This window comes from Miscanthus floridulus, chromosome 10 (genome assembly GCF_019320115.1).
Source record: "Miscanthus floridulus cultivar M001 chromosome 10, ASM1932011v1, whole genome shotgun sequence".
Classification (NCBI taxonomy): Eukaryota; Viridiplantae; Streptophyta; class Magnoliopsida; order Poales; family Poaceae; genus Miscanthus; species Miscanthus floridulus.
The window spans coordinates 827,995-842,194 of record NC_089589.1 but is presented as its reverse complement, the minus strand read 5'-3'; the positions used below and the strand labels follow the sequence as shown (position 1 = coordinate 842,194).

General features: G+C 43.8%; 1 protein-coding gene across 2 annotated transcripts; it reads right to left on the bottom strand.

The window, feature by feature from the left end:
• Nucleotides 1–2,550: 2,550 nt before the first annotated feature.
• LOC136486045 (clathrin heavy chain 1-like) lies at nucleotides 2,551–13,203 on the bottom strand. Of its 2 annotated transcripts, XM_066482821.1 has the most exons (29): nucleotides 12,910–13,203; nucleotides 12,613–12,817; nucleotides 11,704–11,792; nucleotides 11,393–11,599; nucleotides 10,849–10,947; nucleotides 10,648–10,756; nucleotides 10,403–10,482; nucleotides 10,052–10,276; nucleotides 9,898–9,963; nucleotides 9,017–9,133; nucleotides 8,360–8,557; nucleotides 8,133–8,249; nucleotides 7,991–8,050; nucleotides 7,787–7,873; nucleotides 7,590–7,673; nucleotides 7,362–7,496; nucleotides 7,221–7,283; nucleotides 7,046–7,150; nucleotides 6,853–6,965; nucleotides 6,500–6,752; nucleotides 6,267–6,403; nucleotides 5,897–6,175; nucleotides 4,787–5,789; nucleotides 4,194–4,679; nucleotides 3,921–4,091; nucleotides 3,655–3,840; nucleotides 3,393–3,515; nucleotides 3,198–3,308; nucleotides 2,551–3,100 (listed from the first exon to the last, which is right to left on the bottom strand). In XM_066482821.1, exons 1-29 carry the CDS (start codon nucleotides 12,952–12,954, stop codon nucleotides 2,924–2,926), a joined length of 5,130 nt encoding a protein of 1,709 aa, XP_066338918.1. In that variant the 5' UTR covers nucleotides 12,955–13,203; the 3' UTR covers nucleotides 2,551–2,923. The 2 variants fall into 2 exon arrangements, with proteins under 2 accessions (XP_066338918.1, XP_066338917.1); XM_066482820.1 differs by having other exon boundaries at nucleotides 7,221–7,496.
• Between the last annotated feature and the right edge of the window lie 997 nt (nucleotides 13,204–14,200).

Here is a 14,200-nt window from a genome sequence, read left to right as displayed (position 1 = left end):
TCCCATTTGGTAGAGCTTCAACTCGATTAAGCTATGGCTCTGGCTCCTCAGTGTACTATAATAGAAAACCATTTCTATCTATCTTATTAAAATGAAGTAGAGAAACCACTATAACTACTATTTTTTGTTTCACCGGCTCGGGTGCCTTCGTGCACTATAGCAAGCAGTCGGAGCCATGACAAATAATGCATGTGGACATGCCCGTCCCACTTCTTCACTGCTAAAAGATGTGCACATCAACAGCGAGATATCTACGATGAATTCGTCAATCTCGAAATTTGCCAGTCCAACTTAGTATTTCAGAGGTGTTTATAGGATAAAGTGTATGTGCCTGCGTTTATAGGGATGAGTGTGCGCTCATGTATATGAGGGTACGCTTCTATCTGTGTCTCTCAGAAAACAAATCGTCAAGATATGTACAAACTCGTGTTATAGGATATGGTAACATTTATAAAATATGATATTTTAAAAAAACATGAAACCACCAAAATTTATGAATTATATCTAAAATTTTGTTAAAAGTTTAAACTTTACTCGCACCCCCTATATTTGGCTCTAGCTTCGCCACTGGACGGTGGTGTGGACGAAGACCCAAGCGTAGGAGTAGAGGGAGGAGGCGGCCTCGGTGGTGTACACGTGGAAAGACGTGGGGGCGGACCAGATCTTGGGGTAAGAGCGGGAGGAGGACGAGGAGGCGGAGGCGGCGGCGGAAGAGCGTCATTGCGGCCTTGCGGGCTTGCGCGAGGAGATGACGAGTGTGGTTTCAGGTGCTCGCGATATATGGTCTCGCTCTAGCGTGGTACTGTGTTGCCACACGCGCGATGCGATGCGGCGCGACCCGAGCCGAGCTTGGCATGGTCTTTTTTTATTTTGGCCTAGCATGGTTCTTTTTTTCAACTTGCAAAGCATGGTCTTCCTGGTCGCACCAGGATTGTTTTCCTATGCAGGAGTCGGATCGGAGCCTTGTTTTTTTATTAAACTCAGATCGTAGTCCTGTACCTAAATATCTATCATCATCGTGGTTTACCTGCCGATAAATTTAACTAGATTTATAGAAAACATATCTCCAAATAAATATACGCAAATGCTACGGTGAGAACGTCCAATCCTACCTACGCTCCCGTTCACGGGCTGCAACAAGACCAATGCCCCAATAATTGTAGCCTCTCGTCCACAAGTCCCTAACCGAAGCCTGTTTCTATTCTCCAGAAAAAATCACCACATCTCGAGGGTGGACCTGGCGTTCTCCACGGCGGCCGGAGGCCCGACGGCCAGCATCTCCACCGTGCCCGAGCACAGCAGCCCGCCTTGATCCCTCGCCATCGCCCGTCTTCCTCCCTCTCCACCGTGCCTTCAGCCCGCCGTGGCCTTCTCCAGCTCGCCGACGGCCTTCTCCACCGGAGCAGCGACAGCTCGCGCGCAGACCCGCCACGGCCTTCTCCACCGAAGCGGCGTCAGCTCGCGCCAGCACGAGATCGGGAGCGCCACCATCCAACGTCGTGCCGATCCACCTCGCCCCGTCGCAGAAGGGGAAGTAAGGGAGGCCTGCGCCTGCGCCCCTATCCACCTCGCGTCATCGGAAGGGGAGGCCTGCGACACCGTAGTTCCCCACCAGGTAGGTCATGGACGCACGGCAATACTATGTTCCTGAACGTTTTTCAAACATGTTGTAAGCATATGTTTCAAGTGTTTCGTTCAATTGTTTCAGATGTATGTTTCAATTGTTTCATGCGGATGTTGCAAAAGTAAATCGGGGTGTTCCATATGTTGCAATGGTTGTACACGTATGTTGAAAACATCTATCCCCAATGTTTCATCTGTTTTTTTTACACATATGGTGCAAGTGTTTCAGACACATGTATCAAGTGTTGCATCTGAATATTTCAAAAGTAGATCAGGATGTTGCACTTATTGTAATGGTGTTTCAACTGTATGTCACAAATGTTTAATCTATTTTAGACATATGTTGTAAATATTTCATCTAGATGTTGCAAAAGTAGATCTGGTGTCATAATTTTGTAATAGGACCCACCTGCTTTGTAGCTGTTGGGCCCACGTGCATACGTGTGGGAGCGGAGGGGCGCGAGCGACAGGCGCTGTTAACAAGAGCGGGCACGAACCGAGGCACAGCCCCACATGGGCACGTGCATGCACAGGAAACGAAACGTCATGGGCCCCACATAATGCAGGCGTGAGGCAGGCGCAGCTAGCGCAAACGTCCGAACACTAGCACCTCACAGGTTAAGGGATGGAGTACAAACGTCCGAACACTAGCACCCACATGGGCACGCTAGCAGTTCCAATAAAGTTATTATAAAAATAGATCCAAGACCTTTCTAATGATATTAATTATATACCATAAATATTAATATTTTTATATATAGAGTCAGTTATTTGCCGGCATAGGAAAACAACAGTTAAGGGATGGAGTACATTACACATACTTTTTCCATTTTAGCTTCATTTGCCCTATGGTATGAAGTATTGCAATACATTTATTAGGATCCAATATCATAGATGGGCAAAATATCAATCAAATGTACTGTCCTCTTCAAGAAAAACACATACACTACTAACAATTGCAATAAACAGGCCGTAACAAAGTAACATACATTTGTCGTCCTTCATTGTGCCGACAAGTATCATACAAGCAAAATGTGTCTACCAAGATTTTATCACACTATACAAATGGTACCAGCTTTCAACAGCTCATGCTCAACCAACCTAACCCTCATCCTATCCCATCGTACGGTATAACAGGTTGCAATCCTCAAACTCTGGCTAAGATTTAACTCGCCAAAAAAATTCCTGGTACCATAAAGAATATTAATGCCAAACTGTAACCATCTACAACTCCAAAGAAGTTCCACTTTTGCTTACACCTGGAACAATTCAGATCATCTAAGCTCTCTGCAAAAACAACTCAGTAGCTTCCCATCGGTGGCATCCCAAATGCTGGCATCGGACCAGGGCCCATCGGCGGCATACCCATTCCACCCATTGGAGGCATGCCCATCCCACCCATCGGAGGTGGAGGACCACCCATGCCAGGCATTGGCGGAGCGGGCAAAGCAAGGGGAAGCAGTTGCGCATACATGTTCTGCACAGCACAACGGAATGCAACTTGTCATGTCAATGCCTCAGCATGAGATGATTGATGATTACACAAATAAAACATGTGAGCAGTTTTAGGTTACCTGCTGAGCCACGAGATCTTTCTCCTCCTTCTCTTTGGCTCTTTCTCCCTTCTGCGACTCAATTTTATCCTTCACTAAATCATCCACCTTGCTAGTGTATTCACGGATGAACTGCACACGCAGCACGGATGTTAGTTACTATAGTAAACAGTATGTAAATAAACATCAGCAAAGAAATGGACCGAAATAAGTTACCTGCAACAGGTATGGGAAGGCAAAGTCCAACATGTTGTTCAGCCATGCAAGCTCAAGAGCGACATCTGGCCGGATCAAGTCATAGCAAATGAAGAGGCAGGAAGCAAAGCATTCTTTCTTACCCTGCGTTACATGATTGTATGTGTTTACTAATCAGAATGCAATGCCAAGCAGACAGACTAAGCCTTTTGGTGTATATAGTATTGAATTAGCTTATCACTAGTCTCATATCATCAATCAATAGAATGGGTTTGAACCAAACCTGCTCAATGAAATAGACAAGCAAGTCCTCTGACAGTTCACGGTCACCAGATTGTGAGCATGTCTCCATGCAATCCTTGTACATGTTGTCTTTCTTGGATAGAGCAATGGATTGCTTCCACCTGCCAGCCTTCTTGTAAATGTAGGCAGCAATCCTCCTCATCTCCAGCAATTCATGCTTCTCAAGCTGCTCAAGAAATGAACACAAGTGATTAAATTAAAAGAAGTAACAATAAGCATTTGCATGATTATCTGCCTCTTTTTTACCTTCTGGGCAAGACCTATCTGGTCAAAGTTGTCATGCATGTCAACTGATTCACGGAGTCTCTCATAGTCTTCCTCTTCAACATAAAGCTCATTCAAGGCTTCATTCACAGCAGAGACATTGTTACTCTGAACTGCAACCATATATGGTTTCACAAGATGCAACTGGCCAGCCTGTCCAAAGAGCAACAAGACAATCAGAATTTTGGGATGGAATTGAAACAGGGCTTCTATTCAAAGGGCACCAAGAAAATTAATTTTCATTCAGATGCTAACCTTGCGCATTATGTCTACAACTCTGGTATGATCTAACCGAAGTGCAAGCACATTTAGCATATCATTGATGAGATCCGGATGCTCTTGCAAATAGAAGTGAACTGCCTTGTAATATAGCTCAACATTTGCAACTTTAACGCAAACATCCTTAAACTGCATATGATCCCATGCATCTGGAGAGTGGTTCATAATAGTGGTGCCAGCATTGTCAAATTCATCATACTGTATGTACAAGTAGGTGAGTTCTTTCCAGTGCTGCTGTTCATCACAAGCCCGGATAAGCTTAGGAATATTTAGACGGGTGGAGAAAAGTTTGATGTGTTCCATAAGCTTCTCAGAGCGGTATCTAGCATATAGAACTCCCAATTCTGTGAAGATGCCCATGTGTGCTCGTTCAAGTCCAAGACCACTCTCCATGAGAGCAATAAGTTCACTGAAGCATCCTCTATTCTGGTAGTATTCACTGACTTCTTCCAAGTCATCAACCTAAACAAAAATACAAAAGCAGGTATGTAAGAAAGAAACATATCATAGAAGCTTTGTTATAAAGCAGACTAGAAAAAACTATCAAGTATGCGCTCCTACTTGTATACCTGAACAATAATATTCAGACCACATATTTGTGCAAGACGGAACTCCTCGGCATCAACACAAGCAAAGCAGACCTCCTTCCATGTTTTGGCACTGTTAGCCTTGCGAGCAGCATCCACGGCACCTTGGAACTGCTTCAGCTTAACCAGGGTAACAGCCAGCTTAGCCCAGTTTGAGATGAAAGCATAGATGATCTTTGCAGCTTCATATAGTTCTTCATCATACAGACGGTCACCAACATTTTGAAGGTTGGCAACATTTGGCATAAGAATGAATTCCTCAATGTCACTGAGCCTGTCAATCTTAGCATATGCAAAGATGAGTTCTCCATCGACTTTGGGTTCCCGTGCCTTTTGCCTTACCATCAGAAGGTACTTCACTAAATCATTGTACACATTAGCTTCCTCGGCAGCACGGATGACATCAAGGAAGTGTGCAGCATCATCTGCGCGAATGAATGACTCAATTGCTTCACTGACCAGACCTTCACGTAACTGGGCTTTGGCAACCTGGCTCCAAACAGCATCTTCTTCAACACGGAAAGCAAATTCCTCTGCTCTTTCTATGCTCCGGATGTTGTCCAAGAGAACATCGACAGCCTGCACATTTAAGTTGAACTTCTTGAATATAGCAAAAGCCTCCTCATACAGTTGTGCTTCAACAGCAACTTCTCCAACAGCAGGCCCATCAAAGTTATCAAGTCTGTTGACATAGTCCATGACTCTGGATGGATCTGCCTTGATAGCAGTCAAGATGAGCAGGTTCTGCAGATTGAAATTTCCACTGAAAGCAGAATTCTGAAGAACAATCTTTTCAAGAAGCTCAATCAGTTCATGAGGAAGGTCAGCTGTCATGAATGCCTTAACAGCAGCAGAGACCTGATCAGGGCTCTTGCTTTCAGGCAATGCAGTCGAAACAACTTGGTCAATGAGTTGCCTTCTATATTCATTCTCAGGCTGAAGAACTTTATCCCACAGATCACCATCCATTCTCTCAACCACATACCTGGCATTTTAAACAAATGCAATATGAACATGTAAGCCATTTCTCAATATATAGAGGATTGGAACAAACACAAGGCATCAGTAACAATAACAAAAGTATTTATATACCTAGCTTGTAGCTTGAACAACGAGTTTTTGTTGGTGACATTAATAAGCTCATCGTCACATTGCCCACGTCTATAAGCAACAACAGCAAGTGTAGGATCTCGCTTTTCACAGTATTTGCCCACAACACGAGAGTCATAAAATGGGTTGGTAGTAAGGAAATGCTCAGGGTTATTGTTGCTGTCAATGATGATTTTCCCAAGAGCATTGTGAACATGCACATCTTGGCTACCCTCACTCACTAGATGCTCCAAGAATTGAGTAAGCAACCGTAGGCGGTTCCTGATTCACATATTCAAACAGATGTGATCCACTTAAAAAGGGAATGTGAAACTTGTCACTTTGCGGACCTAAAGGAACAAAGAATTCAAACCTCTTCTCGCATTCATCAACTAGTGGCTCAACAGGAAGGAGAGAACGAACAGAGAGAATCAAACCCTTGATGAAATCTTCAGGGCATTCATCATCCAGAAGTTGCCCAACTACCAAGGGAGCATTACCAGGATTCACCTACATACAAGATAAAAAGAAACAATCAAAAGCATGCTCGACATGCCAGATGAAGAATGACGCCCAAAATAACAGTGAGTTCAAAGATGTACATACTTTCTGTACATAGCCCTCAATATACCGAAGCATATTGTTTGTATATAGATAGTGAGTCAGATCTGGAACAAACCCAAAGCGGTCACAAACATTAATCAGCGGACGTGCATCAGGTAGCTTTGCTTCCATCAAAAAGTTCTTTGTCTTCTCAGCATCATAGAAATTAGACTCCCTGGTTACACGTTCAACTTCTTTGATCTGTCCAGTTCTTGCAGCTGCTTCTATGTATTTGAAATGGATATCTGGATCCTCACTATTGGATGTAAAGAAATTAAATATCAATGCATGCCACATTAGAAATTTGATATTGAGGTATGGCACATTAAGAAAATATCAACATCAGGAGTAACTACCTGGAGCTCAGATAGGATCCCAAGAAAAAGTAGAGGCCCTCATAAGATTTGAATTGTTCAAATAATTTTATGCAAGCATCAACTCCTAGCTGTTCAGAGTATTCTTTCGCAGCCTACAAATGTGCCACAGGTTGGAGAAAAGTTATAAATCTGGAACAAGCAAAAAGATGGAATAAAAATGTTACAGGAATACCTGCACAACAATTTGAAGATTTCCCCTCAGATTGACCAGTAGAAGGTCCTTCATGCACTCTAGTGCCCACTCCCTTGAAAGGGTGCCAAAGAACTCAACAAGTGCCTGTGCAAGGAGTTGTTAATAGACAAGAAATAACAGATACGTTTCAAGAACGTAACTGAAGACTACAGACCTGGGGCTCGATGGCATGGGTATTTACAATGACACGCTTGATATCAGGCAACTCTGAATAATGCTGCAACAGAAAATATGAGATTAGTTTAACAGGGAGGCAAAAGAGGAGATCAGCCAAATCAATGCACAGGTTACCGACCTGGAGGGCACGCAAGTACAATCCAGCCTTTTCACACAGCTGAGCAATACGAGGGCGGTCATAATGACTGAACATGCCATTAGCAAGAATGGCATCTGCAACATTTGGGTAAGTCACTAAGTTGATCTCCAAAACCTACATCGCAATCCAGCAGAGGCCATTGAGTAATTAAACAGCAAGCAGGTCTAAGGCACATATTCATATTGAAATGAACAAACAAATACTAACCTTGGTTTGAAGAAAAGCATGCTCTGGCAAGTTTGGCTTCAGAACATCCAGCAGAAAAGCCGTTGCCTCCCGTATCATGTTTCTCTGTTAATAGAAGGATGTAAGCGGAAGCATGAAACCAAATTACATGTTAAAGACCATGTGGAGAGTTGCTAGACAGCCAATAATTTATATAATAATAGTAATACAAAAGATACCTGAAGGAAGAGATCAGTTATAGTGTTATAATCTACTGGACAACCCCCCTCCATTTGTGACATCATCAGTGCAAAGTTGACAGCTCCCTGGTCCAGAAGATAACAATGACAATGAAGCAAGGATATCTATGATAAAAGGTACTTGTACCAACCAAATAAAATGCCTTATATTAAGCCCAAAAGTTTGTTTAAACAACCAATTACCTGTGGATCTGTACGCAAAATGGTCTGCAGGAGGAAAAGATAATCTGGGGTATATCCAACCTGGAAAATAAAAGTTCAATGTCAATAGTACATTTCAAAGCTAACTCAGGTATAGACTTTAACAAAACCAAAAACAATGTACCTGCTTTGAATATATAAGAATCTTATCAAATTCCCTCCTTTCAGCAAAAGCAGCAACAACTTTAGGGGTTGCCCTGGCCTTTATGTATATTTTCAGTGCAAGATCATTGTCCACAGTCTACATCAAAGGGTAAAAGAAATTATTAGCAACAACCAAGACAAATGAACGTAGTTTGGCATAGTACAGAAAAACCACAAAATCAATAGACAGCATAGGACCCATCTTACCTTGACAAGATCTCCCAATTCCTCACTGCACTCCAGTTTGTCTTCAGCCAACCAATTTTCCAGAAGATTCTTTTTGTTCTGATTGACAACAAGTCGAGATAGCTCAAGAGACTCGAAGGCATTGAGCTTCCCTCGAGTTAGCAATGTGCCAAAGTACTGCAAGAGTGGGGGTGTTTGCCCAGCTTGCACAGGGACACTCTGCAATTTTAATAAACAAACATAAGAATAATTCAGTCAAACAAAGGAGCCTATAGAATGAAAGTTGATTAAATGTACATGAGTCATGATAGCAGGAGTACATGACTAACTGTAGTACTTATCATCTGTATCTATTAAAAGTATAAAACTGAGAAATGATCAGTACATGTGAGAAAACTAACTGTAGTACTTATCATCTGTATCTATTAAAAATATAAATAAAACTGAGAAATGACCAGTACATGCGAGAAAACTAACTGTAGTACTTATCATCTGTATCTATTAAAGGTTTCTCTTCCGCAATACACAAAACTAAACCATGATATTATCAAGGTTCAAGCACCGTAGTTATATTTCATTGAATCCCCACTATGGTTTAAGAAAACATGCAGAGGGGGAACATTTAAAGGAAGTCCATGAACCTCAATAACTTCATATGTTGAAGTACCAGAAACTCACCTGAAATTTTGCAACAGTCTCAGGTGTCCTCAAGAGGCCCTGTGGAGACTCTGCAGCCAACTCAGCTGCTTCCTTGTATTTTGTTTGCGAAAACAGTTCCTGGAACCTTTGCACAACCTGCAATACAATTCAGAATTTCATGAAATCCCCTTCAATATCACTGCATATAAGTTTAACCACACATAGTCTATTCAACAAATAGTATAAATAAAGCATCGTTACTTGCATGAAGGCAACGACAATGGTGGATGCAGTTTGGCAATGAGAAATGGTTTATGTATGAAAAGTAGTTTCTGTTAAGAGATCATGAACACCTAGAACATGATTTTGAAGCTCCAACTATTTTGGAGGCTGTTTACAAGGGATAAAAAAGTCAGTCGTGTGTGCATTTTTAAATCCCTGGGTGTGTACATGCGAATAGTTTTTGGGGACCAGTAAAGTACAAGTGGCATAAACCATAATCGCTCCTGCAGCAGTGTCATTGACAGAAAACCCCCTAATATAACAAGCTCTAGGTGGAACACAGCGCCATATCAGCCAAAGTATGTGGTGTTTTGAACTATAAACAAATCTGGGACTGAAAAGCTGTGAAAAGAAGTAAAGAACTGATCAATCATACAATTTTACAAGATATGACATTCAAATAAATTAGTTTCGGGAGATTGGGTGGACTCCTTTCTTAATCATATTGGTTTTACTCATTTTTTATTTGCTGCACATAACTATCATACACCAATCAATTAGGGCTTGTCCCTCCTGATCTCTCAAGAAAATTAGGGTCACGTAGTTCAGTGATATAAAGGAACAGTACTGTAATTCACGGGAGCCAGAGACAAAAAGTGGTACAGGAAAAACTAGGCGAATAAGTAAGCAGAGCTTACCAAGTTCTCTGCACCAGGAAGATTAGCTCTCTTGGCAAGATTAACAGCAAGCTCAAGGTTGTTCAACTGCATATCGGAATTGTGTTTAAAAAAATTATTTAACACATCGATCAGGAAAGTCAACCCAGAAGTCTAGAAGTGTAAAAGATCATACCTGACCGCTGACAAAAGGCACAACGGTTGCATCATTAACTGTGGCATGTAAAACCTGCCCTCTTCTGTTTATGGCATAAAATCCACCAGTAGAAGATTCTGCTGTCAAGAATATAGGGTCTGGACTGATTCTATTTCTGTAAACTGCTGCAGCAGTTTCCAAGTCATATACAAACAAAAGGCCAAGCTTTGTAATTACATAGATAAGCCCATACTTTTGTGAAACCTGCAGCAAAAAATGGAATAAAAACATAATATTACATCCAACACGCGATGTTCTAATTGCACATCCCCCCCCCCCCCCCCCCCCCCGGAGTGCACATTATTGTCCCTAAGATGCTCAATTGCTCACTTGCATAGCTACAGGAAAATCATCCTGGAAATCTGGTGGGAAGAAGAGGTCGGCTTGTTTCTTCGAAAATCCAGGTTTCCCTACAACCAAACGACCAGTAAGAACGATGGTACCAGCCTGCCGAAATGTCTTTCAAAAGAAAAATGAAGCCCACAAAGCAAAATAAGCAGTGCCACACAAGATGTTTGAAATGTAGTGCTAAGAAGAATGAAAACAAAATCAACTTGAGAACTTTTAATACAAACCTGGCTGGGCGCCCAGTTCAATGACATGCAACTTTGAAGTAATCTGTCCAGCATTAGTTGTCTTTGAGGCGAAACAAATAAGAGTTGATGGGTTCTCATTACCAACCACCTGGACAGATTAGATAAAGAAAGGTTGGTATGTTACTAAATACAAGAAATAAAACAAGAATATAAGAAAATAAGCATCACATGAAACGGTACCTTAAATGTTGCAAAAGAAGCTGCATGGGCTTCAAGTGCCTGGCTACGCTGTTGATCAACAGAAAAAAGTTGCATATTTCCCTTCACCAGTTGTGGCCTCTGGTTGCGCGAAAAGGAGGGCATGCCAATATGAGAAACACTTTACAACAAAGTATTGTGTAATTACTAATTACTACATACAGAAACTGCTTTAGTTCAAGTTCAAAAACAACTGAGTTTTAGAGAGACGATTAAATCATAAGAGGATTGGAATTTGGAACAAAATCAGCAGGAAGGGGGGCAACAGTAATATTATCTGTTTATCAGCACTCATTTGAAGTGTGATCTGTCTATAACCAAGAATGATGTAACTAGCAATAAATTTATGTAAGATCATAAGAGAACTGGAATTTGGAACAAAATCAGCAGGGAGGGGGGCAACAGTAATAATATTTGTTTATCAACACTCATTTGAGTTCCCCTCAAAGAAAAACACTCATTTGACGTGTGATCTGTCTATAACCAACAATGGTGTAACTAGCAACAAATTTATGTAAGATCATACCTCCGGGGCACCAGGTGCAATTCCAATAAGCACAAGCCACTTCTCCGCTGGGTCACATCGGTAGTTGATAATCTGGTTGTTTGCCAAATTAGCGGCCCTATCAAACATCTTGGTGGGCTCAGAATCACCTTCAATTGACCAGTGGTAAACAGATGCTTGTGTCACTAAACCCAACAATTTGGGAGTGATCCATTTCCAAAATACAACCTGCAGTTGAAAAGTAAATATATGGAACGTGCTACTTCAAGTACATCTCGTTGACAGCTAGAAAAATGATGTCATATGCAACAATATTGAAAAGTGTTTTGTACCTGCTCCGGCATCTGGTGAGACTTGATCTTAGTCTTAGCCTCAATGTTAAATATTTGAAGGTGATCCTGTGTTGTTCCAGGTATTTGGGCTGTAAAAAATTCAGCAGATGTTTACCATTGTTTCAAATATTCTCAAACTACACGTTAAACAGCTAATATATAGCTACTCAATGTCTGAACCAGTCATTTGATTTGCAATTGCTAGCATCAATCTGAAGGTGGTAACGAAGCATGTTATGTAAAAGATGAAGTAACTGAACTAAACCCCAATTCAGTGTCCAGACTATAGTAAAGTACCCCAGCCAACAGCAATGCTGACAAGCAAGACTCTATTAACAAAATATATACTCGAACTTAAGTTAAACAAGCAATGCTCAGTAATAAGCAGGTAGAAAGTCATCAATCCAATATGAGCAGCAACACCGAAGACCGAAACACACATGGGTGTTAGAATCCTAATGGTTTCATTTATGCTGAACTGAAGTGAATTTGACTCGTTGCAGTGATAATGATTATAAATATGAATTACATATATGAGGCTAGAATTATAGCACCACCAGCATAATGTTGCCAGAGCCTTGTTCACTCTACATGACTTGCACAACATCAGAGAAACAGAGAGGTATACATAAAACTCTGTAAGCAGTTACTGCACAGATCTCAAGCAAAGGCTTGATGTCACTCACTAGTGCAAAATTCAGATGCCATAGTAAGGAACCAGAAGCTTGGATCGCTGCCCAGTTCCTAGGGAGGCGACTATTCAACAAGGACTTTGACTAGTATGGGCGCAAGGGGAAATCTCATGTGGGCAGCAGAAGCTCGGTATGGCATGATGAGATCCCGCGCAGTGGAGTGAGGCGAATGGGCTAGATCTAGGAGGTGCGGGCGGTAGGTAGAGCAAGTCCGAACCTTTGAGGGCGAGGATCCTGGTGTTGGGGTTCATGAGCGCGGAGTCGGCGGTGATGGGGCGTCGGAGCGGCTGCATGGGCATGGCCATGTCGATGATGACGACGCTGTTCTGCGGGGAGGTCTCGCGGACGCAGATGTACTTCTCCGACTCCATGGTGACGTGGGTGAAGGTGACGAACTGCGGCGCGATGCCCAGGCTGGTGAGCTGCGGAGGACAAGCAACGAATGATCAGTGAGTGGATCAGTGGAGGCGAAGCGGGAGAGATCTGCATGAGAGGGAGGGGGTGGTGGTGTTACCGTGAGCGCCTCGCGCATGGCGATGGGGGCGTTGGCCGCCGCCATGGCGACGGGCGGCGGTGACGAGATCTCTCCCGGCTAGTCTGGAGCGGGAGGGGGAGAGCGCGGCGGCGGCGTCGCGCGGTGCCTCCGCTCGGTGGAGAAGGAGAGGGAGAGATCTGATCTGAGGAGAGGCCGCGACGGAACGAACCAGCACAGCCAGCGGTGCGGGGAAGGGGAAGGGGAAGGGGAAAAGGAGAGAGCACGAGACGCCGGGGAATTTAGTTTAGTGGGAGTCCCATGTGGACATGATGCTTTAGCTCATTTCTCCTCCATTATTATTCCTCTAATTTCCTCGTGCCAATTTATACTCTCATCGAGTTCCTTCGCTACCAAGGTGAGGTTGGGGGTTTAAGTTTAACCACGCCCAAAACTTCCTCCTCTAATCAAGGAAGGGAGGGAGCTTCCTTCATCAAGGTTGAGTTTGCTAGAATGGTAGTATGGTTGATCTCCATCTCTACAACTAAAACATTCATAACTATTTCGTCCACAGGTGCAACACCAAAATCGTTCCATGCGATCAGATCAGGAAGGCAACGCGCACTCGCTCTATGCGATCAGCTCAATCCCCATAACAGCCGCAGCAAATCAGGAAGGCAAAAATCAATTCCCGTAACAATCGTGATCAATTCCACGATCACCCCACGCCGCCAATCACGCGATACCGTGCCGTCACCTGCACCGTGACCTCCCTGGCACTCTATAGTCGCACGGCACCGCGTCCTCACCTCCTCGTGACTGGCCCTCGCGCCACCTTCGCCATCGCACACGCCGTCCGCCGATCAACGCCATTGTTCAGTCGCGCCCTATCCACGTCCTACCTGTACCGGCCCCGTCTGACGCCCCGTCTTGTCCCCGTCGCCTCGACGCCACTGGAGTGCCCGTTGCCTCACCGCCCTGCCCGCTGACGCTGGCGTACCCTGTCACGACGCCGAGCTAGCGACGAGCACCCACCAGGTACGTCACCAGGACCCTATATCCCCATCTGTCTTCCCTTCTAGCTATGCGAAATGGAACACCCAAAACCAAATCCTAACAGCAGCACGTGGGCGAAGACGACCACGGCTAATCCTAGCAGAAGCACACGGACGACGACAACCAGCGGAGCCGTCGCTGAATCGCCCCGCTCAAGTCTCCGTGGCGTCGCGCCCTCCCCACCGACGCTGCTGCTTTGCGCCGCCACGGGCTCAGGTCTCCACTGCCGCTGACACACGCCAGGCACATGGAATCAGAATGCTGCTCCGATGTCCAT

Excerpts from the sequence above, each read along its gene's own strand:
- LOC136486045 (XM_066482820.1), bottom strand. The coding sequence starts at position 12,954 with ATGGCGGCGGCCAACGCCCCCATCGCCATGCGCGAGGCGCTCACG. Across the intron at positions 7,151-7,220 it reads CCCATGCCATCGAGCCCCAG|GCACTTGTTGAGTTCTTTGG; the intron begins GTCTGTAGTCTT and ends CTCCTTGCACAG. Across the intron at positions 3,516-3,654 it reads TTGTCTATTTCATTGAGCAG|GGTAAGAAAGAATGCTTTGC; the intron begins GTTTGGTTCAAA and ends CATGTAACGCAG.